At 42.3% G+C, this 26,966-nt stretch overlaps 1 protein-coding gene across 1 annotated transcript in view; it reads right to left on the reverse strand.

The window, feature by feature from the left end:
* The window catches only part of LOC139755571 (lachesin-like), a 162,569-nt gene that overhangs the window by 26,225 nt on the left and 109,378 nt on the right, over nt 1–26,966 (reverse strand). Inside the window, exons 5-7 of the mRNA XM_071674049.1 lie at nt 26,398–26,526; nt 20,622–20,797; nt 8,186–8,339 (exon numbers count right to left, since the gene is read on the reverse strand). Of these exons, the coding sequence (XP_071530150.1) occupies nt 8,186–8,339; nt 20,622–20,797; nt 26,398–26,526 (459 nt within the window). The remainder of the gene's footprint in view (nt 1–8,185; nt 8,340–20,621; nt 20,798–26,397; nt 26,527–26,966) is intronic.

A 26,966-nucleotide genomic window follows, 5' to 3' on the forward strand; every position in this document is an offset into this window, starting at 1 on the left:
TTAGGGACGTATTAATATACAGGTGGAGCAGAGGATAAATCCCATGTGGGATAGATAGAAGCAATGAATATTCTCAGACACCAGTACAATTCGCAGAGCAGAGTTAAAGTTCAGTGTTAATAATGTATGTCCAAATTAGTTCGTAGCTGAATGATAGATTTTCAGACATTCTGCACAAGATTCCACACGGTTTAAAAAAAAAAAAAAGTTGATGGCATTCAAAATTAAGATAAGGTATCCAAAGCCAATCTGAATTTGAATGCTATGTGATCAGAGGATGTCAAACCAAACTAACTAACTTCTTCATTTCTGGATCAACTCACTGTCTTACTGGGTAAGTAGAACTACAAACTATGTAACCTATGAATAACTCAACGAGTTTGCTAATAACATAGTCATTTGTCCAAAAGGCTGCTTAAGTAATTAACACCAGTACAGTATGAGTAATTAACACGAGTATATAATAAATCAGAAAAATTTCACTTGTCGTCTGGTATACGTGTCAACAGCGATAATTGGAAATACCAGATAAGTAATTAACTCCGTAATCATCCTGTTAATTGAGGGATCAGACAACTGGTAATTATATGGATAGTCATCTGATTCGAAATGAAAACTTAGTCACCTAAGAAAGCAATTAATTTATCAAAATGACACAAACGAATCTAACAACCAACAAGCTAACTAACTATCAAACTAGGTAAGGAAATAACTAGCTGACGAGTCTAAACAGTAATGACCTTATTCAACGACCAATTAAGAAACAAATATGCCAATTTGTTTTGTTAACTAATGAACCATCATACAAGTACAGATGTTATTATAGGTAATTCCAATGATTTCAAATGTGTGCTAAAACACACACACACACACACACACACACACACACACACACACACACACACACACACATCGACTATCTCTACCAAGGGTTTTGACCGTCAACCTTAGCAATCATCAACAAAACCGAAATTAACCTTGGTGCTGCGGCGAAGTCATATTCTGCAATATATACATCCCTCCCACTCATTGAGCATCGCCATTGAGCGAGGCCATCTGGAGTCCAAAGAGAGAACCGCACAGCTTTCATTCTTCCCACACTCACCCATGCCTGATTCCCCACACCCTCCCCACACCACCTGGTCTTCCTCGTTACCCGCCACACAACAGGGGCTTCTGGTACTGGGACATCAAAGGGCATGCCATCCCTCTGGCACCCTATGTCAAGACGAACGCATCACACGCTTCATCCTATCTCAATCTTATTGCACCATCCCAACCACCGTCAACTCTTTCGATTCTGAGATCCCTCTTCCCCCGTGTTACAGTTCGACACCGCAACTGCATCGAGTCCATGCAAGGATTTCATAGATCGTTACGGGAACAGCCGACGGCCCCATTCCCTCCCTACCACTGTGAAAATCATCAATAATCAGTGGACTACCGCCCCACTGTTTGCGTAAAGACCGACCGTTTAATCCCTCCTTTGAAAGAGCCCCCAGTGTCTATACTGAGTGTGGATTTTCCACGTAGATTTTCAGTCCCTGTCTGTCTATAGTGGATGAAATAAGCTGTTGGAGTATTACGGGTGGCTGTTATTAACTCAGGGGATGTTTAATTCTTGTAGGGGGGGGGGGTCGTGTGTAAGAAAGAACGAGTAGAAAGAGAGAGAAATTAAAAAAAAAAAAAGAGAGAGAGAAAATGCCGCTCTGAGAACGGATCCGTTTTAAAGGTTTTTTGGCTATAAAAAAAAAAATACTATTCCTGACACAAAAATAACCTCCAATCCACGGGGGCCTTTTTTTTCCCCCCTCTACCACCGTTCTTTTTAAAAGCCACAAAATGGCTGGCCGAGGATATTTCTGAGGGGATCCAGCGAGAGAGAGAGAGAGAGAGAGAGAGAGAGAGAGAGAGAGAGAGAGAGAGAGAGAGAGAGAGAGAGAGAGAGAGAGAGAGATGAGGACACATAACGGAGCAGGGGGGGGCATTAGTATGCTTTCCCCACTATAACTCAGTAGTCAAAAAGACAAACACATTAGTCAGGCAGACTCTCCATCATCGCTGGAGCTGTTTGGTCAGGCAGAGAATCTAATGGCCAGAGAATTTAGTTCTGGATTTTCGATTACGATCTATTGTGATTGTGGTTGTAGGAGGAGGAGGAGGAGGAAGAGAGTGTGGGAGGTGGGATCTTCCTTATGGGAGGTTAGGTGGAGAGGTTGATTGGAGACGGTTGTAGAGTGAGGGTTCAATCGACCTGTTATATTTGTTGATAGGTTGTTGTTGTTGTTGTTGTTGGTGGTGGTGGTGTGGTGATGGTGGAGTGGTGGTGATGATGGAGGACGTTGGAGAGGTAGTTGAATGGAGAGGGTTGGTGACGGTGCTTTGGTTGTGAGGGAGGTGACGTCGTGGGATGGTGGTGCGATGGTTGTTGACATGGGTTGTTTTTAAGTTAGAGGTTGTGATGGTGATGGCGGTGGTGGTTGTGATGGTGGAGAGAGGGTGGATATCTATTTACTAGAGGGAGGGGGGGTTGTGATTGTCGTGGTGACAATTGCGGTTGATAAAAAGGAGTGGGAGGGCGGAAGGGTGAGGTGTTTGGGTTCAATAGTTATCATGGTGTGTGTGTGTGTGTGTGTGTGTGTGTGTGTGTTGTAGTAAGTGATGGGACGGATGTTGTGAAGATTACAAGTCTGCATGTGGAGGAGGTTGGGGGTTAGTAGTAGTAGTAGTAGTAGTAGTAGTAGTAGTAGTGAGGGCTGTTAGTGGTTGTAGTAAAGTTGAAGTGTAGATTCGTAGGGAAGGTTATAAGGGGGAGGGATAGGTTGTAGATTGAGGATAAGTCACAATTAGCAGCCGTGGCTTTGTTCAGCAGTAACAGATCACCACTTGACAACCATCAGGTCGAAGATAACTAAAAAAAAAAAGACGAAAAAAAAAGACAATCCATTACGAAAGAGCGGAATAGCAAGGACGACGCTATAATACGACACAGTAAACTGTGGTGGGGAGGAAGAGAAAGAGAGAGAGAGAGAGAGAGCGAGAGAGGAGAGAGAGAGAGAGAGAGAGAGAGAGAGAGAGAGAGAGAGAGAGAGAGAGAGAGAGAGAGAAAGTGAGTAATAGGGAAGTTGAATATCTCTTTCTTGGCTCCTTCCCAGAGACCTTCCTGTGAGATATCTCTTAAAAGTTCCGGCTGAAAGAACTCAACACCGCTGAGAATAGCCGACCAGAAGAATGGCTTGCCTAGTGGTATAGACACAACCTCAGACTGGCTCCTCCTCCTCATGTCTGTGTCTGCGTGTGTGATATGTGTACATGTACGCACATGTACGTACATGTACGTGCATGTGTATATTTGTGTGCCTATGTGTATATGTGCTTACGTCTATGGATCTGTTTGTGTATATGTATGTACAAGTGTACTTGTGTGTATTTGTGTTTCTATGTATATATGTGTTTACGTCTGTGGATCTATTTGAGTGCATGTGTGTAAAGGTGTGTATGTACATATGTGTATTTGTCAAATGTGTATACTTGTGTTGGTGTGTAAATATGCATGTATATGTATGTATTTGTGTGTGTGTGTGTGTGTGTGTGTGTGTGTGTGTGTGTGTGTGTGTGTGTGTGTGTGTGTGTTTGTGTGTGTGTGTGTATGTGTGTGTGTGTGTGTGTATGTGTGTGTGTGTGTGTGTGTGTGTGTGTGTGTGTGTGTGTGTGTGTGTGTGTGTGTGTATAAGTGTGGATTTCTCCTAATGTATGTGTTTAGTTTCGTGTGTGTGTGTGTGTGTGTGTGTGTGTGTGTGTGTGTGTGTGTGTGTGGTTGATGATGGGTCGATGAGATGTACTTTAATACATTAAGTATGATTCACTCATGTATTCCATACTCTTCCACCAGCAGTATACATACGTATTCTTACAAGGTGGTCGTATAGTTGCTTCTGGTCATCTGTATACATTTCGCGTAGGAGTGAACAGAGTGCGATGTATGATGAACGTTGACACTCAACCTGAGTGTATGATGGCCACATGCACTCGCGCATGGGACTTAAGCGCGAGGCACCACGGTGTACTCGATGATCGTCTAACCTTTGTAAGAGACTGAAAGGTCAATGAAAAGCTGAAAAGCAGACTTCTCTCTTGATTTACCTTCGTTTATCTCCATTGTGTTGAAGGTTAACGTACAAGAGCTGTATTGCGTCGATGCTCAGACCAAGTTCTCAAGTGAAATGCGGGAGAAGAGATGATAGATAGACGTGAAAATGAATTTCGAAATCAAGATAGGTTGTGGTCATCTATGAGAAAAAAGAGATAGACGTGAAAATGAATTTCGAAATCAAGATACGTTTACTTCGTTGTGGTCATCTGTCAGGAAATGATAAGGAAATGATAAATGAGCATGAACGACTATCAGAGTCTCATTCTCCTTTCCCTCCACGAACTACCCCTACTGTAATTAATCCATCCAAAGCCTCATACCCATCACCATCACACAAAAACCCCACTTCAGTAAGTCCCCATACCGTCAACCATACCACCACTCCACAAATCTCCTCCGAAGTTTCGTGATAATAAGGATAGACAGCTTTCTACCCATCACGTCGACCTTCTCTTACATATGAGGTGATAATGATACATATATATATATACCGTAGGAGAGTTTTTTTGTCACGCGAGAGGCAGCAGTTCCGATGACAGCCGACGGGCACTCAACTGCGATGCCAGACGTAGGACGAAACATTCTAGATATCTTTAAGTGAACCGTCAAAGTTGTCTCTTCTCGACCACTGTGCAGGGATTCTGAGCATGGGGGCTACATGGTAAATCTAGTTCAGATCTGCAGGAAAAAAAGAAAATAGCAGCTGAAGTTGTAGAATTCGATTCCTTCCCTCGTCTTTCCCTCTTCACATGAACTCTTCACATAACCTTTCTGTCTTGAAGAGTCAGATGTACAAACACCCACCGAAGAATTGTGATTTAATTCCTTCGTTTTATTTTCTTTATCTTTTTTTTTGTTCAATTTCCCAGACAGTCCTCTCTCTCTCTCTCTCTCTCTCTCTCTCTCTCTCTCTCTCTCTCTCTCTCTCTCTCTCTCTCTCTCTCTCTCTCTCTCTCTCTCTCTCTCTCTACCCGAGATAGCTATGACTGGAACATGTTGTGTCCGTGTGCCATGTCGGTCCCTATAGGAAAAAACACACACACACACACACACACACACACACACACACACACAACACACACACACACACACACACACACATATATATATATATATATATATATATATATATATATATATATATATATATATATATATATATATATATATATATATATATACAGACACACACCAACGGTCCCTGTCGACTTTTATAGCATGGGTCGACGTCGTAAATAAACAATGTATTGAAACCAGAATCTTCGTTGTCGCTCTGAATGAAATATATTTTTGTTTCGCGGTTGATAAAGCCTTTATCGTAGTGGCCCCCCCTGATGAAAGTCCTTCCCTTCGTCCACCATAGATGTATTGTGAAACTGAAGTATAGAAAATATATATATATATATAGATTTATACACCAGTGAAGGAAGAAAGGTAGTGTTCAGACGCGCCATGGTATAGGTGGATAAGATGTGTCGATACGAGCTATCGTATAGACATGTAGAAAGCGGACGCCATATGCTGTCCCGGGCGTGTCCTTCAAAGACTCTCTCTCTCTCTCTCTCTCTCTCTCTCTCTCTCTCTCTCTCTCTCTCTCTCTCTCTCTCTCTCTCTCTCTCTCTCTCTCTCTTCACAGAGTGATGACACTCATTGGCTGTGTTTACACTTGTGTACCCAACACCTCCCCCCCAACAACCCAACACCTAAAGTCCCCTGGGGCCCGTGAACAAGCCTAGGGTTGGTGTGCGCTCTCTCTTATGTCTTACGTCCGACAGCAGCGAGTAAGCAGCAGACCGGCGCCACGAGTCGTTAGGGAAACTGTCGTACGACCAAATGAGGAAAACAAGAGAAATTAAGAATATGTACCATATGTACCATATGATTCATTTGTCTCCATACACTTTGGTTGAATGGAGTCTCCTTTCTAACTACCATATTTTGCCGACAACGCCTCCAACCAGCGCCAAAAATAGAGATTCAGTCCATCTCAAGAGAAATTATAATGTTCTTATTGATGATCATTTCTGATGTTGAATTGGCTGTTTTGGTCGTAGCTCATCAACTCCCCGGGTCGTTAAGGCCGTCACTGTCAAGTTCCAACTACCAATAAGGCAATTGTATTCTTCAGGTGGTGAAAATAATTGGAAAAATCTTACGTGTTTTCAACGCCTTTTTGACACTTGGGTCATTTACATGTTTATAATGTTGTGAAATATGAATATGATGCAAGATATGACAGGAACATTTCAGTACATTCGTAAATGTTCAAATCAGCATTAAAAACCATCATGCATTACTTCATAAAGATTTTACCGTGAGTTGACAAGATATAGCGCTTGTGCATCATGCAACTGAACAATGAAATGACGAGAAAAATATTGCTTGTGGGTCATGCAACGAAAGATGAAGTAAATGTACGTCATGCGAACAAAAATATAAGCCCAATGCTTTATGGCTACAACAGATGAGGAGACAGACGGTAACTTACCAATACAGTGAAGAAATTTACATTAACAACCCGATGAAACTTACATTAACAACTCAGTGAAACTTACAGTAACAACTCGATGAAACTTACATTAACAACCCGATGAAACTTACATTAACAACCCGATGAAACTTACATTAACAACCCGATGAAACTCACATTAACAACTCGATGAAACTTACATTAACAACTCTATGGAACTTACATTAACAACTCGATGAAACTTACATTAACAACTCTATGAAACTTACATTAACAAACCGATGAAACTCACATTAACAAACCGATGAAACTTACATTAACAAACCGATGAAACTCACATTAACAAACCGATGAAACTTACATTAACAACTCGGTGAAGAAAGATGAATTAGTAAAACTTGATTTATCCATCACGCTTATGACACAAGATGGATTCCCGATAGATACAATTAACTAAACCTTCTGAACTGTTGGATCTGATAGATTAATTATATATATATATATATATATATATATATATATATATATATATATATATATATATATATATATATATATATATATATATATATATATATATATATATATATCCTTGTTTTCATTGAATCTCATACTTAAGTCAAAGATGAATACATTTAACATATAATTTACCAGAGTTTTGTATACAAGCAATTTACGCTATAGTGCAAATGACCAGGCTTAGCTCCGGATAATTCAACTTGCCTTGTAAACAGTCTGACTTTTCAAACGATTCAAACGAAAACCCTAATTTTTCGTACGATTTACTAAACTTTGTGTTAAAGATAGCATAGCGACAAAAATATATATATATCTGCTGTACAAATAGCCAAAATTGGTGTAAAAATAGGCAGACTGTAGTTATAAATAGCCGGAATTGATTTTCAAATAGCCCGACTTTACTTACAAATAGCCGAAACTGATTTACAAATAGCCCGACTTTACTTACAAATAGCCGAAACTGATTTACAAATAGCCCGACTTTACTTACCAATAGCCGAAATAGGGTATGAAAATCCGGACTTTACTTACAAGTAGCTGAAATTGATGTACAAATACCCAGACTATACTAACAAATAGCCACACTCTATGTATCAATAGCCAAAATTGGCTATGAAGAATTAGACTTCCCGCGCAAATAGTGAAAATGTACTTCCAAATAGGCAAAGTAGCCAATTCTACTTATAAGTGACTATAATTGGTGCACGTACGATAAATCGTATTTCACGTACGACCAGTCAGAGCTTCCATACGTCCATCCAAATTTAAAACCCAACGACCAGCCAGAACGACTCTACCGCACGACCAGCAGCCAGACTCTACCGTACGACCAGCAGGCAGAACGACTTTACCGTACGACCAGCAGGCAGAACGACTTTACCGTACGACCAGCAGGCAGAACGACTTTACCGTACGACCAGCAGGCAGAACGACTTTACCGCACGACCAGCTAGAACGACTCTACCGCACGACCAGCTAGAACGACTCTACCGTACGACCAGCAGCCAGAACGACTTTACCGTACGACCAACTGGACGACTTACCGTAGAGGACGACTTGAGCTTCCGACGCACCTTCGCTGTTATTGGCCCGACACCTGTAACCCATGAGGTCCATTTTCCGTACGTCGTTCACGACCAGGTATATTATCCTGCGCGTCGCGTTGACGCGCACCACGTCCTCCACGTACTTGTTGACCTGCGTCGCGACGCGGAGTGTGTGTGTGCGTGTGACGAGGAAGAAGAAGATGAGGAGGAGGGGGGGGGAGAGAAAAAAAGATGAATGTTAATTGTGGTATAGGGGGGGAAGGGAAGGGAAAGACTAAGGCATAGGGCAGTGATAGTGGGGGGGGATTGCCTCGGGGGGAGGGAACGTACAGTGATACAAGGATCCGACGGTTGCAGTGAAGTAGTGTGTCAACAGGTGTGGTTGCAGTGATAACAGTGGCGCGGTGATGATGCAGTGAGACAGAGCCATAGAGCGATGACAAGTCATACAATGATATATATATGATAATAATGGAAAGATATTTTGAAAGCAAGTCGTGAAACAAAGATTCTCTCTCTCTCTCTCTCTCTCTCTCTCTCTCTCTCTCTCTCTCTCTCTCTCTCTCTCTCTCTCTCTCTCTCTCTCTCTCTCTCTCTCTCTCTCTCCTGCGCAGATGGACTTGAGAATCAGACTTGAAAAACAAAAGGATTGAAACATCAAAGGGAAAATGCCCTCCTCAGACCGTGTATTATCAGAAGTTTATTTACGTTTTACTGATGAAAAAGAAAAAAAAAACCGACGTTCTCTGGCGATATCGGAGATATTAGAAACCTTTACCTGCGATATATTAAAAATATCTTCCCTTACGATATAGTAGAGACCTCTCCTGCGATATGATAGAAACCTTCCCCTGCGATATATTAGAAACCTCCTCTGCTATGAATTAGAAACCTCCTCGAGATGAAATGGAAACCTTTCCCTTACGATATACTAGAAACCTTCCCCTGCGGTATATTAGAAACCTCATCTTGTTATATATTAAAAGAACATCCTTCAGTATATTAGAAACCTTACCTTGTTATATATTAAAAAAACATCCTTCAGTATATTAGAAAAATCTCCCACTATATTTCAGAAACCTCTCACGTGATATTCAAGGAGCCTGTTCGCTAAATATTGTATATTTCTTTTTGTGACATATTTGAAAACTTTCCCCGCGATATTTTTGAAACCTCTCCACAATATATCCTGCCTCATTCATATATGGCCCCTACAACATCCGGTTTATAGAGGATACAGCTGTTGTTGTTGCTGTATTTTCAAAAAATACAGTACCTTCTGGTTGTTTCCATGTTCAGTGGGTTTCTCAGATTTGTGTATAGCGAATAAAGTGGCAGCAATGAACGCGCTTCGAGTCAGTTAGTGTAAGCTGCCCCGGCGCTGTCCGAACCAGACGGTTCATGCAAGCTGTGTGAGTATCGTTCGAATCACATGGTTCATACAAGCTGTTCGATCACTGTTCGAAGTAGACGGTTCGTAAAAGCGGTTCGAGCGCCGTTCGAAATCAAACGCTCGGTACAATCCGTTCGAGCGTCGTTCAGAACAAGACGGTTCATACCAGCTGTTCGAACGCCGTTCGAACCATACTTGTTTCGTACAAATGGCTCTATAGCCAGCCACTCGGTTCGTGCGAACAGCAGTGTTCGAGTCAGTTCGAATAAACGAAAACGGCGAGTGAGCAGTGAATTACAGCGCAGGCAAGTTTTTGAAGCATGTTGCTGTTGGAGTCTCTTTTTAAAATAATGTATTTCATTGGGATGATAGAAATGCTGGCTTCCGTCCTGGGGGGGAAAAATAAAGTGGAGTTCGGTGAGCTGAACGCTTACCTTCGTAAATGGTTTGTGTAATCTTTTTTTTTTTCTTTTTTTTTCTATCACGGGTTAGTCGTAGATTCCAACTGAAACTATATTTGTATGTAAATATATGTATGTGTCTGTCAGAAAGTACCAATATATATATATATATATATATATATATATATATATATATATATATATATTCTCCCTGGGGATAGGGGAGAAAGAATACTTCCCACGTATTCCCTGCGTGTCGTAGAAGGCGACTAAAAGGGGAGGGAGCGGGGGGCTGGAAATCCTCCCCTCTCTTTTTTTTTTTTTTTCCAAAAGAAGGAACAGAGGGGGGAGCCAGGTGGGGATATTCCCTCAAAGGCCCAGTCCTCTGTTCTTAACGCTACCTCGCTGATGCGGGAAATGGCGAATAGTATGAAAAAAAAAAAAAAATATATATATATATATATATATATATATATATATATATATATATATATATATATATATATATATATAGCGACAAAGTATAATAAAAATATATATATATATATATATATATATATATATATATATATATATATATATGTGTGTGTGTGTGTGTGTGTGTGTGTGTGTGTGTGTGTGTGTGTGTGTGTTGTGCAAATCAAAATACGAAGTTTGGCCCAAGATTTCGGAGCATCTTCCACCCAGACATCCTCCCTAAGTTGTATTTAACGCTCCCTCTCCAACATGTCTCTCCATCAAATCATCTCCAACACACTCACTTCAACAATTCCTATATATCACTATTTCCAACACACCCCCCACCCTCACCCCCAACACTACCTCTCCAACACCCTTATCCAGTCACTTCAACACTGTGCCTCCTACACCTTCCTCCCTCCAACTACAGCCCTTCAAAGTTTCCCTCCAACAACAGCCCTCCAAAGTTTTCCTCCAACTCTAACACCCCCTCCAAAATGTTCTCCATCGTTCCCTTAACATTCATCAAGCGTAACTATTCAAAGAAAAAAAAAAACTGTTCAAACTTATTTAACTTCCGTTTCCACTCCGTTGCCTTAAATTTGCCACTCAACACCTCTGGTTCAATAGTGATTTAATCTGGGATTTAAACTCATTCATCGAAACTAGTATGCCTTGTGTACATTCTTTTTTCCCTTCGAGATATTAAAGCAATAAACATTATCATATGCATCTGACCTTTAATATTCTTCAAACATCAAAATACAATACTCCTGATTGACCAAGGCTGCGCAGGAAACAGCGATAAACTATTAGTGAAGAGAAAAACATTGCAGGTACTTCCCTGGAGCCCGTCAGGCATCGTATTGAGGCGCCCACTTAAAAGCCCAAGTGTTGCCATACCACGTTCATACAATTATTCACCTTTAGTACAGGACGAATGAGCAATTTTTCTATAGCTTGTGATGCTTGCTGTGCGTGAAGGGAAGTTTTCAGGTTTAGTCTGGTTTTTTTTTCTCTCTCTCTAACACAACGGTAGAGCAAATAACAATATTATTCCTTGTATATACGGCGATGCAACATCCATCATACCCTCGCAATACCCCACAACGCTTCTCCTAAATTTCTCTTTTAGCACGTTTAATGCGCTTCTCCATCTTAATTGTGCCATTTGAATAACGTCATTCAAGCTCTTATTTGAACTTAATCGCCTCCACTGCATCATCTTAAATCCGCCATCCAACACTATTGATTAAATGCCAAAATTTAAAGTCTGTAACTTAAATCCGCCATTCAAACTCGTTCATTGAGACGATCACAGGTGCAGTTACTTAAACGTCATTTCTTCACATATTTTCTTCAAAATACACTTACAAAAATCATTACCTTTTATACAACACTTTTGATATTTCTTGATTTTTATATTGAAATACATTTTGTAGAGAAAAAATACGATGAAAGCTATGATAATTTATCATAAGATAAAAGAATTAGGGAATATTGCAAGTATGTTATTGTAGCCAGTCAAGCGGAAAACTGAAGGGGGAACCATTTAAAGTTCAAGTGTTGTCATAACGTGATCATGTAAATACTGGCACTAAAAACAGGTTCATTCTCTGTTTTCTGATTGGTGATGATTCTAGATTTATGGTAAAGAATATCTCCAAAAACGCTTCGAAATGTCGTATATATATATATATATATATATATATATATATATATATATATATATATATATATATATATATATATATATATATATATAAGTTGAGATTGAGAAAGAGGGATAGAATTCATCAGACTGAGTTAGAAAATTAGAAAAGATTGACAATGACAAAATATAAGAAGTGCGAATTCTTGAGACCCCTCCCCCCCAATCACTAGAAGGGAGCTGGTAGGAATACGAGACAAGAATAACACAAAAGAATCAAATTAAATACGTCTTCCTTTGATTATATACTAACAAGAAATACACTAAATTAAACTTGACAATCAACAGGTACTGTACATGGAATGTATGTTCTCTGACTTCAACACAAAATCTCTCCATGGAAAATTTCCAAGATCAAAGGCTTAAAGTGAATATAGAAAAGTGTTAACGTGTCCCCCCCCCACCTCCCACCCCCTAAAAGCACGATAGATCTACACAGATGAGCCGATAGATAATCGAGAGGCATCGTAGAGGGGAAAAGTACTCAGTCGGGTTCAGCATGGCGGCCAGAGCAGACATCAAAGGGAGGAAGGTCGCAGAAGAGGCGGACGCAAACATGATTCCCTGATAGACTATGTTCAGAAATTCTGTTTACGGTTGAATGAATTTTCACGCAGACAGCTACAGTAGCACACACACACACACACACACACACACACACACACACCCACACACACACACACACACACACACAAAGAGGCATTCACTCTTATTCATGCCGGGGTTCGAATCTTGTGCACGTCAGTTGGCCCATAGACAATACCCAGTTGTTCATCCTCCCCTCGGGGCTGGTCGATGATTGAGTACCTGACTTTGGCTCGGGTGTATGTGTACACACACACACACACACACACACACACACACACACACACACACACACACACACACACACACACATTGACGTAAAGTCACGTTACATATACACAATTTAAGAGACGGGGCAACACGAGTTTAAAACTCTCTCTCTCTCTCTCTCTCTCTCTCTCTCTCTCTCTCTCTCTCTCTCTCTCTCTCTCTCTCTCTCTCTCTCTCTCTCTCTCTCTCTCTCTCTCTCTCTCTCTCTCTCTCTCTCTCTCAGATAAACTCACACACACAGGTGTTGTCAGGGAGCACAACACTGAGTCTAAAGCTTTGGACTGAAGTGTTTTGACCGATGTTTGGGATGACACAGGTTACTACTGAAGGACGTCTGTCTTATTCCTAGATCAACATAGAGTGACATTGAGACATCACCAGCATTGCCTGTCCTTGACGTCATCATCATTCCGGTTCCTCGTCTGACGTCACTAACATTCTGAGTCCGAATGTGACATCATGAACATTCAGGGTCCTTCGTCTGACATTATCATCAACATTCAGGGTCCTTCGTCTGACATCATCATCAACATTCAGGGTCCTTCGTCTGACATCATCATCAGCATTCAGGGTCCTCCCTCGTCTGACATCATCAGCATTCAGGGTCCTCCCTCGTCTGACATCATCATTCAGGGTCCTTCGTCTGACATCAACATTCAGGGTCCTCCCTCGTCTGACATCAGCCTCAGAAAAACAACAACTCACTTCAACATTCTCAACACACACACTGACTTCCACATTTTCATGCCAACACGACTGCAGTTAGATAGTCTAATTATTCTAACTTCGAATCCTACTGACGCACGGTCGTAATTCTAAATGTCCCTTGTATGAATAAATATACAATATACACGGAATTACTTATTCTTTCTCTCTCTCTCTCTCTCTCTCTCTCTCTCTCTCTCTCTCTCTCTCTCTCTCTCTCTCTCTCTCTCTCTCTCTCTCTCTCTCTCTCTCTCTCTCTCTCTCTCTCTCTCTCTCTCTCTCTCTCTCTCTCTCTCTCTCGTGTACGTCGGGTTTAATTGTTTTTTTTTTTCATGACAATTAAAAAAAGACAAAAGTGAATCTGATCTCCATTATGTAGGATTCCGTGAGGATTTTTACCGTTTACAAAACACTCACAGCGACGGATACACATCAGAGTTAAAAACGTTTCCTGCAGAGTTAACGTCTCTAAATACTTTTTCCCCATTCCGCATCAGGTCAGAAAGGACGTGGGTCTAGACTTTATACGTTCATTTCGGCGGTTTTCACAATAAGTCCACTTTCCATTACGTGGTCCATCAGTTGTCCTCTCTCCTTCCCTCCCTCTCCCTCCATCTCCCCCTCCTCCCTTACGCGTTTTCACGATAGCAATCCACTGATATCATTTTCCCCCCTAGAGGATAAACCCCTATTGAAAAAAAAAAAAATGGGAAGGGAAAAAAAAATAATATGCCAGAGACCCATCATGTTAGGGTATTGTAGAAATTGAATTTATTTTGATGAAATCGGCGGGACTAACCCAACCCAACACCCCCCTGTCCAATACCGTCCATTGTGCCTCACTAGAGCAGAGGTCTACCGAGTCCAGAGCCTCACATTAAACTGAAGGGGTTTAAATGTTTGTCACGCGTTCACATTACACCACAACATACTTAGCCATGTAGCTGACAACGCTGACTTTCGTGAGGCAATTCGTTACACCCCGGGCGAGTGAGTGAGTGAGTGAGTGAGTGTGTGTGTTCTGCGTGTTGTTAAGCTCTGCCAACACACTGTGTGGTGGGCAATTGTTCAGTTCTAAGATCAGAATACGAATGAGGATGGGTGTGGTTTGAGGGGCCCCCTCAGAGGTGAGGGTTAGGTATATGTCTTCAGTGGTACTGTATAGGGTTACTGTAGTGTATTCCCGTGGTTAGAACGCTTGAGGGATGTGTAAGGTCGCTATATCCAATACTGGAAGAGAACTGGAATAGAAGTTTCATTCTAAAAGTAAAATGATATAAGACTACACAAATTGTCCTCCAAAACTGATATTAATGTTTACATTAACATATGAAAGCACTTATTTTAGCACTTATTTTACTCACTATACATACCTACCAGCACATATCTACCAGTACACCACATATCTACCAGTACATATCTTCCAGTTACATATCTACCAGTACACTATATATCATACAGTACAAGGGTATTGATATCATATTATCTCTACACATTAACTGCTAAAGGGATCTCAATACATCGACTGTGTAGGTAGGTAAATGTGTACCTACATCTGAAGTACACTTTAGACCCACTTGTATCGCTAAGTAAACTCTACATTTGGGTTTGAGTCCATCAAAGGGCTTATGCTCTCCAATACTCAGTTCCCCGATGCATTATCGCTGGCATAAGTACATGTCGGATTATGCTGGCCATCAAAGTGGTCCAGGAGTAGTGAGGAGGAGGAGCTGAGGGGGAGGGGGGGATGGTTTAAAGGGGAGGGGAGTCGTAAGGGTTGGGCGAGGGGGGGGGGAGGAAAGGGAGTGTGTGTGTGTGTGTGTGTGTGTGTGTGTGTGTGTGTGTGTGTGTGTGTGTCGTCAGGGATGGAGGGGAGGGACAGTAGGAGTCGAGAGTCTGATGCGTATCTCCAGGGATCTGCAAAACACGTGTGTCTCCACTTCCCAGGCGGGGGGATCCACGTTTCCCTCCCGCCCGCAGAGGGGAAACCACCAAACCCGTCGTCTGATTTGGGGGAAAGTTTAGCAAGAATCAATTTTGAAGGAGCGCCCCAAAAAAAAAGAAGGTCGCAATTGATTGTGGGAGGTTAAAAGATCGAGTTTCAAAGTCACACTACTACTGTTGCTGCTGATCTTCAGACCTTGAGTCTGAAGATGAGTTTGTTGCTGCACAACATGTAAATCTAAGTCCACGGGATAAAATCCCATCACCACACAACTCTAACGATTTCCTCAGCACTCGAAAGATCGCTGACAAATTTTTGAGATAAAAGATGATCGAAGATCAAGGCCACCTGCCCTTCTTGTACATACCTTCGTCTGTTCGTAATAACGCCACTTCTATTGGATGCCTTTACAACAAGACTTTGGTACGTATGCGTTAGTCGTTGAGCAGTTAAATCATTCTTTTTAACCTCAAGGTCATGAGGTCAAAAGAGTCCACGATCACTGCTGGACTTGTCTGTCATTCAGTCTCCACACAGTAACCTTCATCTCGAGTGGATGGACCTGAATAAGACCGGGCGGGTGTGTTCAACATTTTTGAGTAGAGAAACGAAGCAATTGATCGATTCAAAGGGTTTCATAGTTAACTGCTTCCGCCTTCGTGAACGACCTCGTACGAGGCAATTGATCGAATCTAAGGGTTTCATAGTTTAACTGCTGCCGCCTTCGTGAACGACCTCGTTTCGTCACGATGGTCAACTATTTTTTTTTACAGAGTGGATTCCATGATGACTTTGTCCCTGGATGATAACACTGGGAGTCAAAGGCATGTCTGTCTTCGTCTGTGGTGGTGGTGTGTGTTGTGAAGCCCAGAGATCAGGTCTTCCGCTGGGGGTTGTGAGCATGAGACAACAACGCCCTCACCAGAACTCAAGTTGTGATGCATAGATTCCAGAGACGTTTTGTGATGGCCGAGGATGCCCGAGTGTTCACTGTCTCTCCTGGAATCACGTCTCTCATCCTGGGATAAGGTTGGGGAAGGGAGGGAAGAGGGGGGGGGTCTTAGTGATGAATGCCCATCACTGGAAAGCTAGAGAGAGAGAGAGAGAGAGAGAGAGAGAGAGAGAGAGAGAGACAGAGAGAGACAGAGAGAGACAGAGAGAGAGAGAGAGAGAGACAGACAGACAGACAGACAGACAGACAGACAGACAGACAGAGAAAGAGAGAGAGAGAGAGAAAGAGACAGACAGACAGACAGACAGACAGAGAAAGAGAGAGAGAGAGAGAAAGAGACAGACAGACAGACAGACAGACAGAGAAAGAGAGAGAGAGAGAGACAGAGAGAATGAAAGAGAGAGATAGAGAAAGAGAGAGAGGAGAGAGAGAGAGAGAGAGAGAGAGAGAGAGAGAGAGAGAGAGAGAGAGAGAGAGAGAGAGAGAGAGAGAGAGAGAGAGAGAGACGGAGAGTTATAGATATACAGGTGTGAATATAGATATCAGTCACATATGTCTAGTGGTTGTTTAGATATCACCAGACACTAGAATATTCTCATAGACATCATCAACCCCCATTGAGACAGACGGAACCTGGTGCCATATCTTTAATGGACATCACCGCCTGTAATCCCTCTTGGTAATCCCGCTTAATCCCCACATTATTAGGATTTATCTGGAATTCAAAGATAATCCTTTTTTCCTTCGATCCTTCAGAGAAAAATATTCCTTGTCAAGAAATTTTCACTGTGTGAGCGAAGATTAGAGCGATTCTGAACACAACTTTTCTATACATTATGACAGTAAGTAGGTGATAGATATTCTATTTCTAAATCTATCGTCCGGGAGTACAACTATCCCCTTGTTAATGAACACGGTTGTTAACTACGTCATCATTATTGATTTCATCGCTGTCTTCATTAATTGTTATTATCATTATCATTATCATCATAATTATCATTATCATTATTATCATTATCATTATAATTATATCATATCATATCATATATTATACCATGTCATTATTATTATCATTATTATTATTATCATCATTATTATTATTATCATTATTATTATTATTATTATTATTATTATTATTATTTTTATTATTATTATCATTATTATTATAATTATTATTATTATCATTAATGTTATCATTATTATTATTATTTCTTTACCTTGTAATCTATTTCTTTTTCTAATCAATGTTAGAATAGGACTATTCAGAACGATAGATTCTTGTTAGTTTTATCTTAGGTAAATCTTAACGCAGAGCGATTGAGCTAACGTGGCCTCAGAGCGCGTGCTGGCCCAACACTGGCCAGCGGTATGTCAGTTTTACCACAATCCTTCCAAGCTCATCCAAGCTTCTGACGTGACGTTTGGTCGAATGTATTCTGAGAACTTATATGCGTCACTGATCCTCCTCAGGTCTAGGAACCAGCGAGGGGTCGAGTGACGATCCTAAATGTCAAAAATAGAAGGAGGATCAAATGAAACAATAGCCATAGAGAGGAGTTTACGATGAAATCTGGGAGATTTTCTTCTGTTTCGAACCTGCTCGTGGAAAGATGTAGGTGGTGTCTCTGAATTTATACATCTCTTTAGCGATGCGATTCGATCCTTCTCATAGTGTTTATTGATTCGGTTTTCCCGCGACTAAGGATCTACATACATACAGATTGTTGTGTGTATACAAAGGACTGGTAATGCTAGATGGAAGTAGATGACGTTGAGATATATGGCCTATGTAAATAGATGGAATATGGTCGCATTATATCACATAGCCGGAGTATAGCTGTAGATGGAGTATGGTTGCTGAATAACACATAGACTGAGCATGGTTGCATGAAGTAACATACAATGGGTGTGAATAAATCACAGTAGATGGAAGGATTAGGAAGGAAAGGTGTAATAGATATAAACGAAATATGATACCTGCAGTATGATCCAGAAATAGAAGGAACATGAATACAGTATGTTACAGGAACATATACAGGAACATGAATACAATATGTTACAGGAACATATACAGAACATTGATCAATCAGGTTTAAGGTGATAAACTACACAGATAGAAGGTTAACTTATTGGTCTGCTATAGATAACAGTTTAATGATTAAACACACACACACACACACACACACACACACACACACACACACACGGATCTGTTGACAAAACGTAGAACGAAGTTAAAAAGTAAATTCATTTCTGGCGTAAGTCAGCTCGCGTGGCACACACGGGCGGGCCAAAAACTGTGAGGTTAGGATTCCAGAGATATCCAGCGTGGCAAATTCCCCCTTGGTTCAGCCGCTGGTTCCAGGGGACAAATTTGAATCATTGAATTTCCAGCGTAGAGAGTGGATGAAGACGCGTAAGAGAGAGAGAGAGAGAGAGAGAGAGAGAGAGAGAGAGAGAGAGAGAGAGAGAGAGAGAGAGAGAGAGAGAGAGAGAATACTTGCTTACGAGAGAGAGAGAGAGAGAGAGAGAGAAAGGATTTACCTACTTGTTTACTTACTTGTGTATGAGAAAGAGTAAGGTACTCACTTGTTTACGAAAGATAGAAAGGAGAGTAAAAACAAGATAGAAATAAAGAAATAAAGAGAGAGAGAGAGATAGAGAAATAGGAACAGACTGAGAGGACAGTGCCAACAGTATTTACACACAGCAGAATGTTGTCATACATATAATGGGTAATGTCAGAATAGAATAATACGACCTCGTATCCAAGTGTCGTACCGTCGTGCTCAAGGGTCGTACCGTCGTGCTCAAGGGTCGAACCGTCGTGCTCAAGTGTCGTACCGTCGTGCTCAAGGGTTGTACCGTCGTGCTCAAGGGTCGAACCGTCGTGCTCAAAGTGTTACACAATGGTAGTCACGAAACATAACTCGTGTGTGTGTGTGTGTGTGTGTGTGTGTGTCTCCTCCCTGTGGAAGGCATTAATAGTTGAATGTTTAGAAAGACACACACACCCACACACCCCTCCCCACACACATACAAGCACACACACCACCCACCCACCCACACACACACACGAGAGCACCCCCACACACACGAGAGCACCCCCACACACACGAGAGCACCCCCACACACACGAGAGCACCCACACACTGCCCTCAGCGAGGGGGGGTGGCGGTATGCGGCTCCTCTGCTGGGCTCGGGGATGTTTAAACTGCGCTAATGAAGTGGCGTCGGAGGAAGTTAGTGTGGCATCAAGGCAAGTTGCATTACTGCAGCTGCTCCTGACGCCGGTGCTTGGCCAAGTTGGTGCAGCTCGGATGAGGGACTATCAAGGACTCCCTGAATAAAATACCTCAGGTGGGAGTTTTTATGGGATGGGGGAGGGAGGCGAAAGACGACCCTGGACGACCTCCTCCCACCACTCTGCCTCCTCCTCCCCAGAACTTCGATGTCGCTGTATTGTCGCCTCTAAAAGGGGAGGGAGGCTTGGGTATGAGGTCCAGGGGGGAGGGCTTGCGTGGTGGATGTGGTGAGGGAGGGAGAGACGGGGGGGTCTGTGTGGACTTCGATGCTGGAAGGGGGGTCCTCGTAGGAAGGGTCTACCGTGGACTTCGTCGTTGGTTCTTCTTGTGGGGAGGAAGGGAGAGTCTCCACCAGACTTCGATGGTGGATGGTACGGGAGGCAGGAGGAGGAGGAGGAGGAGGAGGAGGAGGAGGGGTTCTTCACGGGACTTCGATGGTGGATGTAACAGGAGGCAGGAGGAAGGAGGAGGAGGAGGAGGAGGAGAGGTTCTTCACGGGACTTCGATGGTGGGAGGCAGGAGGAGCACAAGGAGGAGGAGGAGGAGGAGAGGCTCTTCAGACTTAAGAACATGCGACGGTGCTGCATAGACGCCTCGAGTGATGTTCTTCTCGGAAGCAGAAGATTCTGCTCACCCACCTTCCTTGCTTACACACACACACACACACACACACACACACACACACACACACACACACACACACGTACCTGCATGAGAGGGTCGGTTACGTGGTTGAAGTAAGATTGTCCGGTGACTGGCTGACCGTAATCCCGCAGCCATTCGACCGCCGGCTCCGGGAAGCCGTCCACCACACAGGAGAGGTTAACCGTTGACCCCAGGGTCACCCACAGGCGGGGCTCGAAGGCCCGGATCTGGGGCTCAACTGTACGGGGAGAGAGAGAGAGAGAGAGAGAGAGAGAGAGAGAGAGAGAGAGAGAGAGAGAGAGAGAGAGAGAGAGAGGGTGGGAGAAAGTGAGAAAGGAAAAAAAAGAAATAGAGAAGGAGAGAAAGTGAAACGATAGATGGAGAATGAGACAGAACAGAGAAAGAGATAGAATAAGGGAGAAAGTAAGAGAGGAAATGAGAAAGGAAGAGAGAGAGAGAGAGAGAGAGAGAGAGAGAGAGAGAGAGAGAGAGAGAGAGAGAGAGAGAGAGAGAGAGAGATGAAGAACCTTAATTAAAACTAATCCTGAAATCAGATAATCATTCAAAATCAGGAGACAGAGATCTGCCACCTAACTCGCTACGTAGGTCAAAACTGGAAAATAATCTGGAATCATAAAGATACAAATGATGAAGTTTTTCATTATTCTGGAAGACTAATTGATAACATCTAGTGTGATACAAAGGCTGATGAAATTTAGATGTTTGATGATTTCCTTCTATCATAATTATTATTGTTATTATTATTATTATTATTATTATTATTATTATTATTATTATTATTATTATTATTATTATTATTATTATTATTATTATTATTATTGTCATTATTGTTATTATTATTATCATTATTATTATTATTATTATTATTATTATTATTATTATTATTATTATTATTATTATTATTATTATTATCATTATTATTATCATTATTGTTGTTGTTGTTATTATCATTATCATTATCATTATTATCATTATTATTATCATTATTATTATTATTATTATTATTATTATTATTATCATTATTATCATTATCATTATTATTATTTTTTTTTTTTTTTTTTTTTTTTTTTTTTTTTTTTTTTATACTTTGTCGCTGTCTCCCGCGTTTGCGAGGTAGCGCAAGGAAACAGACGAAAGAAATGGCCCAACCCCCCCCCATACACATGTACATACACACGTCCACACACGCAAATATACATACCTACACCGCTTTCCATGGTTTACCCCAGACGCTTCACATGCCTTGGTTCAATCCACTGACAGCACGTCAACCCCTGTATACCACATCGCTCCAATTCACTCTATTCCTTGCCCTCCTTTCACCCTCCTGCATGTTCAGGCCCCGATCACACAAAATCTTTTTCACTCCATCTTTCCACCTCCAATTTGGTCTCCCTCTTCTCCTCGTTCCCTCCACCTCCGACACATATATCCTCTTGGTCAATCTTTCCTCACTCATTCTCTCCATGTGCCCAAACCATTTCAAAACACCCTCTTCTGCTCTCTCAACCACGCTCTTTTTATTTCCACACATCTCTCTTACCCTTACGTTACTTACTCGATCAAACCACCTCACACCACACATTGTCCTCAAACATCTCATTTCCAGCACATCCATCCTCCTGCGCACAACTCTATCCATAGCCCACGCCTCGCAACCATACAGCATTGTTGGAACCACTATTCCTTCAAACATACCCATTTTTGCTTTCCGAGATAATGTTCTCGACTTCCACACATTTTTCAAGGCTCCCAAAATTTTCGCCCCCTCCCCCACCCTATGATCCACTTCCGCTTCCATGGTTCCATCCGCTGACAGATCCACTCCCAGATATCTAAAACACTTCACTTCCTCCAGTTTTTCTCCATTCAAACTCACCTCCCAATTGACTTGACCCTCAACCCTACTGTACCTAATAACCTTGCTCTTATTCACATTTACTCTTAACTTTCTTCTTCCACACACTTTACCAAACTCAGTCACCAGCTTCTGCAGTTTCTCACATGAATCAGCCACCAGCGCTGTATCATCAGCGAACAACAACTGACTCACTTCCCAAGCTCTCTCATCCCCCACAGACTTCATACTTGCCCCTCTTTCCAGGACTCTTGCATTTACCTCCCTAACAACCCCATCCATAAACAAATTAAACAACCATGGAGACATCACACACCCCTGCCGCAAACCTACATTCACTGAGAACCAATCACTTTCCTCTCTTCCTACACGTACACATGCCTTACATCCTCGATAAAAACTTTTCACTGCTTCTAACAACTTGCCTCCCACACCATATATTCTTAATACCTTCCACAGAGCATCTCTATCAACTCTATCATATGCCTTCTCCAGATCCATAAATGCTACATACAAATCCATTTGCTTTTCTAAGTATTTCTCACATACATTCTTCAAAGCAAACACCTGATCCACACATCCTCTACCACTTCTGAAACCGCACTGCTCTTCCCCAATCTGATGCTCTGTACATGCCTTCACCCTCTCAATCAATACCCTCCCATATAATTTACCAGGAATACTCAACAAACTTATACCTCTGTAATTTGAGCACTCACTCTTATCATTATTATTATTATTGATATTATTACTTTAATTATTGTCATTATTATTATTGTTATCATTATCATTATATAGCCCCTACGACCCTTTTGATGACTCTCCTACAGTTTCGAGGCTTCGCTCCTTGCGGGAGCAGGGTAAGCTGCTACCCTTTCGGGTGAGATAATTATCAACGATGATTTACCCTTATTCGACCCATTTATCAGGCAACCCAAAGGGTGGATGACTACCTGGGTTATATGTGGGTCGACTGCCACGCACCCAGGGTTCGAACTCATGTGGGCCCACGTTGACTCATGGTCAGTAACGCTAGCCATTACACCACGGAGGCCAATGTATGTGTGTGTGTGTGTGTGTGAGAGAGAGAGAGAGAGAGAGAGAGAGAGAGAGAGAGAGAGAGAGAGAGAGAGAGAGAGAGAGAGAGAGAGAGACAGACAGACAGAGAGAGACAGAGAGAGACAGAGCGAGATAGCGTGTGAGCGAGCAAGAGAGAGAGAGAGAGAGAGAGAGAGAGAGAGAGAGAGAGAGAGAGACAGACAGACAGACAGACAGACAGAGAGACAGACAGACAGACAGAGGTTAGTATTCTATCTTTAATCTAACATTTGCAAACTTGTCTCTACTGTCGAGTGCAACTTGGGGGGTTCCCGTCGTGCCCACTTCAAGGGCGTTTTTAAAAAAGAAAGCAATTATGTTGTCGTGTGGAGCAGCCGGGAGAGAATGTTTACTGACACAAGAGAGTAAAAAACCCACACAAACCAGTGAGGATAAGTCAGTGATATTTGCCGTGTCCTGACCTCACGACACTGCGGGAGGTTGTGGGTTATTCTGGAGGTTCAACAAGATTAAGAGGGAGGTTTTTGTGGTGCTGTGAGGTCACAGTGAGAGGGGTTTATGGTGCTGTGGTGGGGTGGGGTCACGTTCATGGAGGGGGTTTGCTGTGTTCTGAGGTCACACTAGTGGAGAGGTTTGTCGTGTTTTGATGTCACACTAGTGGAGAGGTTTGTGCTCTGTTTGGTCACACTAATGGACGGGTTTGGTGTGTCGTTTGGTCACACTAATGGACGGGTTTGGTGTGTCGTTGGTCACACTGGTGGCCGGGTTTGGTGTGTCGTTTGGTCACACTGGTGGCCCGGGTTTGGTGTGTCGTTGGGTCACACTGGTGGCCGGGTTTGGTGTGTCGTTTGGTCACACTGGTGGCCCGGGTTTGGTGTGTCATTTGATCACACTGGTGGCCCGGGTTTTGCTGTGTGTCACACCTATACAGACTGAGTTTGTGGTTTGGTTACGCCCAGACTGGAGTAGTAGCCACTGTCGGAGGTCCACACCAGTTGGCAAAATTGTTTGGAAATACGACCCCATCGCTGTCGTGTTGGAGACGACCCCGGGTGGTGGTTCATGGCACTCTCGTGTGTGTGGTCGTGTGGTGGAAAGTTCCTCCCCTCGTCACCAACACAGCCAATGGGATGGAGGCAGACGAAGTTGCTGATTGTAAAAAAAAAAAAAGGAGTAATGATTTTCGTGTTATTTGGGAAGTTGTTTTGCAATACAGACAAACGAGTTAGGTTCTGCTTTTACGTCGCTATAAAGAAAGTGGGACGTTTCTTTCCTTTAATTACTTGAACGCGACGGCATTAAGCTTGAGGACGACGGTACGACCCTTGAATACGACGGTACGACCCTTGACTACGACGGTACGACCCTTGACTACGACGGTACGACCCTTGAGTACGACGGTACGGCCCTGGGAAACATGACGGCACGACTTTGGACTCGAGCCTCAAGAGTTAGATTAAAAGCCAGGTCATTGTACCCAAGGGTCGAACCGTCGTGCTCAAAGGGTCGCACCGTCGCGCTCAAGGATCGTACTGTCGTGTTCAGGAGTCGTACCGTCGTACTGTCGTCCCCAAGACGTTATCGTACAGTTAACGCAAGAGAGTCGAATCTTTGAATTGATAAATGGTGTGTCTGTCTAATCTCCCCTCCTGTCTTTCTCCCCTCCTGTCTATCTCCCCCTCCTGTCTATCTCCCCCTCCTGTCTATCTCCTCTCCTGTCCATGGAGAAAGGCCCTTCCTGGAGGGATATTTTTTTTGACCTGACCTCAGATATGACCAAGGCTACATAGGTTAAAGGCCTTTAGTGTTGCTGACCGTGACGGATTCACGGGCCGCCCTGGGTTTAGGGCATAGGTTCGAATCTTGGTTGCAGCACTCGGTCCACAGTCAGCCCAGCTGTTCATTCGCCCCTTGGGGTTGGTTGATAAAATGGGTACCTAGCTCAGGCTAGGGTTTATATATATATATATATATATATATATATATATATATATATATATATATATATATATATATATATATATATATATATATATATATATATATATATATATATATATATATATATATATTTAGGGTTAATGGGATAGCCTTGATTAGGGCCACAGCTGCCCGTGCCGTCTTAGCTGACATCAAAAATAATAATAATTACTCCAAGAATTATCATTACATGAAGTCTAGTTATTGTAATCAGTCTTTGATTATCTAGCTGTTTATTGTAAGTACCAATCCTTACACCAGAGCTCTGGTAAGAAGACAGTAAAGAAAACATTTATAATAGATTCAAATTACATTGCCTCAATCCTATATAGGTAGCTATAGACTCATATAGGTAGCTATAGACTCATAGAGGTAGCTATAGACTCATAGAGGTAGCTATAGACTCATAGAGGTAGCTATAGACTCATAGAGGTAGCTATAGACTCATAGAGGTAGCTATAGACTCATAGAGGTAGCTATAGACTCATAGAGGTAGCTATAGAAGTCAAAGTCCATATTGGATGGGATCCTCTAAAGGCCTGTGAGGTGCAGTAACTAGGAAAGGAATAGGTTCGGTGTTTCAGACGAAGCGTTCCAATAAACCTGTTGTTTTCATGATCAGAAAAAAAGATTCATTGTAAATGTAAATCAGTTTATTAGACACTCATTCATTTCCAATTCCCTGGCAATCGTGTGATTTTTGAAAGAAAGAAAAAAAAGAAAAGCACAGGAATTTTTAAAACTGCATCGATGTGTCCTACATTATTCATCTAATCATAAATTCTCTTTAAGCAGAAAAATATATTCGTTATTCAGCATCTATACATTTTTTTTCTCCCCCGTCTCTCTCTCTTTCTTTTTTTTACATTACCCACTCCCTTGTAAACATTTTACAGTTGGAGGTTGTGTAGACGACTTACATCTGACGCTAAGCATGATTCTCTTGCTTACTGAAGGTGGAACACCGTTGGAAGCGATGCACAGATAGGCCCCCGCGTGCTCTCTCAACGCTGACTCAAAGACGAGCTCCCTGCCGTCAACCAACAGGTCTGTGAGGGGAGAGAGAGAGAGAGAGACAGACAGAGAGAAGGGGTGGGAGGTGAGTGAGTGAGTGAGAGAGAGAGTGTGTGTGTGTAGAGTGAGAGGCAGCGGTGGTGAGAGTATAGGAGGTGGTTCATCTCTGTGGACCACTGGTTAAGATCAATAGAATATTAGTTTAGCTCTATGACACACTCTGTGGAACACTCTTTCAGCTCTATAGAACACTTATAACTCTGTGGAATACTCTTTATGTTCTAGTGGACACTCGTTCAACGCGTTAAGCTCTGTGGAAGATTCGTTCAGCCCTGTGAAACACTTTCAGCTCTATGAAACACTCTTTCAACTCTGTGGAACGCTCTCTCACCTCAGTAGAACACTCGTTAACTTCTATGGAACAATAGCTCACTTTTTTGAAACTCTGTATCAGCTCTGTGGAACACTCGTTCGC

Source organism: Panulirus ornatus, chromosome 19, assembly GCF_036320965.1.
Source record: "Panulirus ornatus isolate Po-2019 chromosome 19, ASM3632096v1, whole genome shotgun sequence".
Taxonomy (NCBI): Eukaryota; Metazoa; Arthropoda; class Malacostraca; order Decapoda; family Palinuridae; genus Panulirus; species Panulirus ornatus.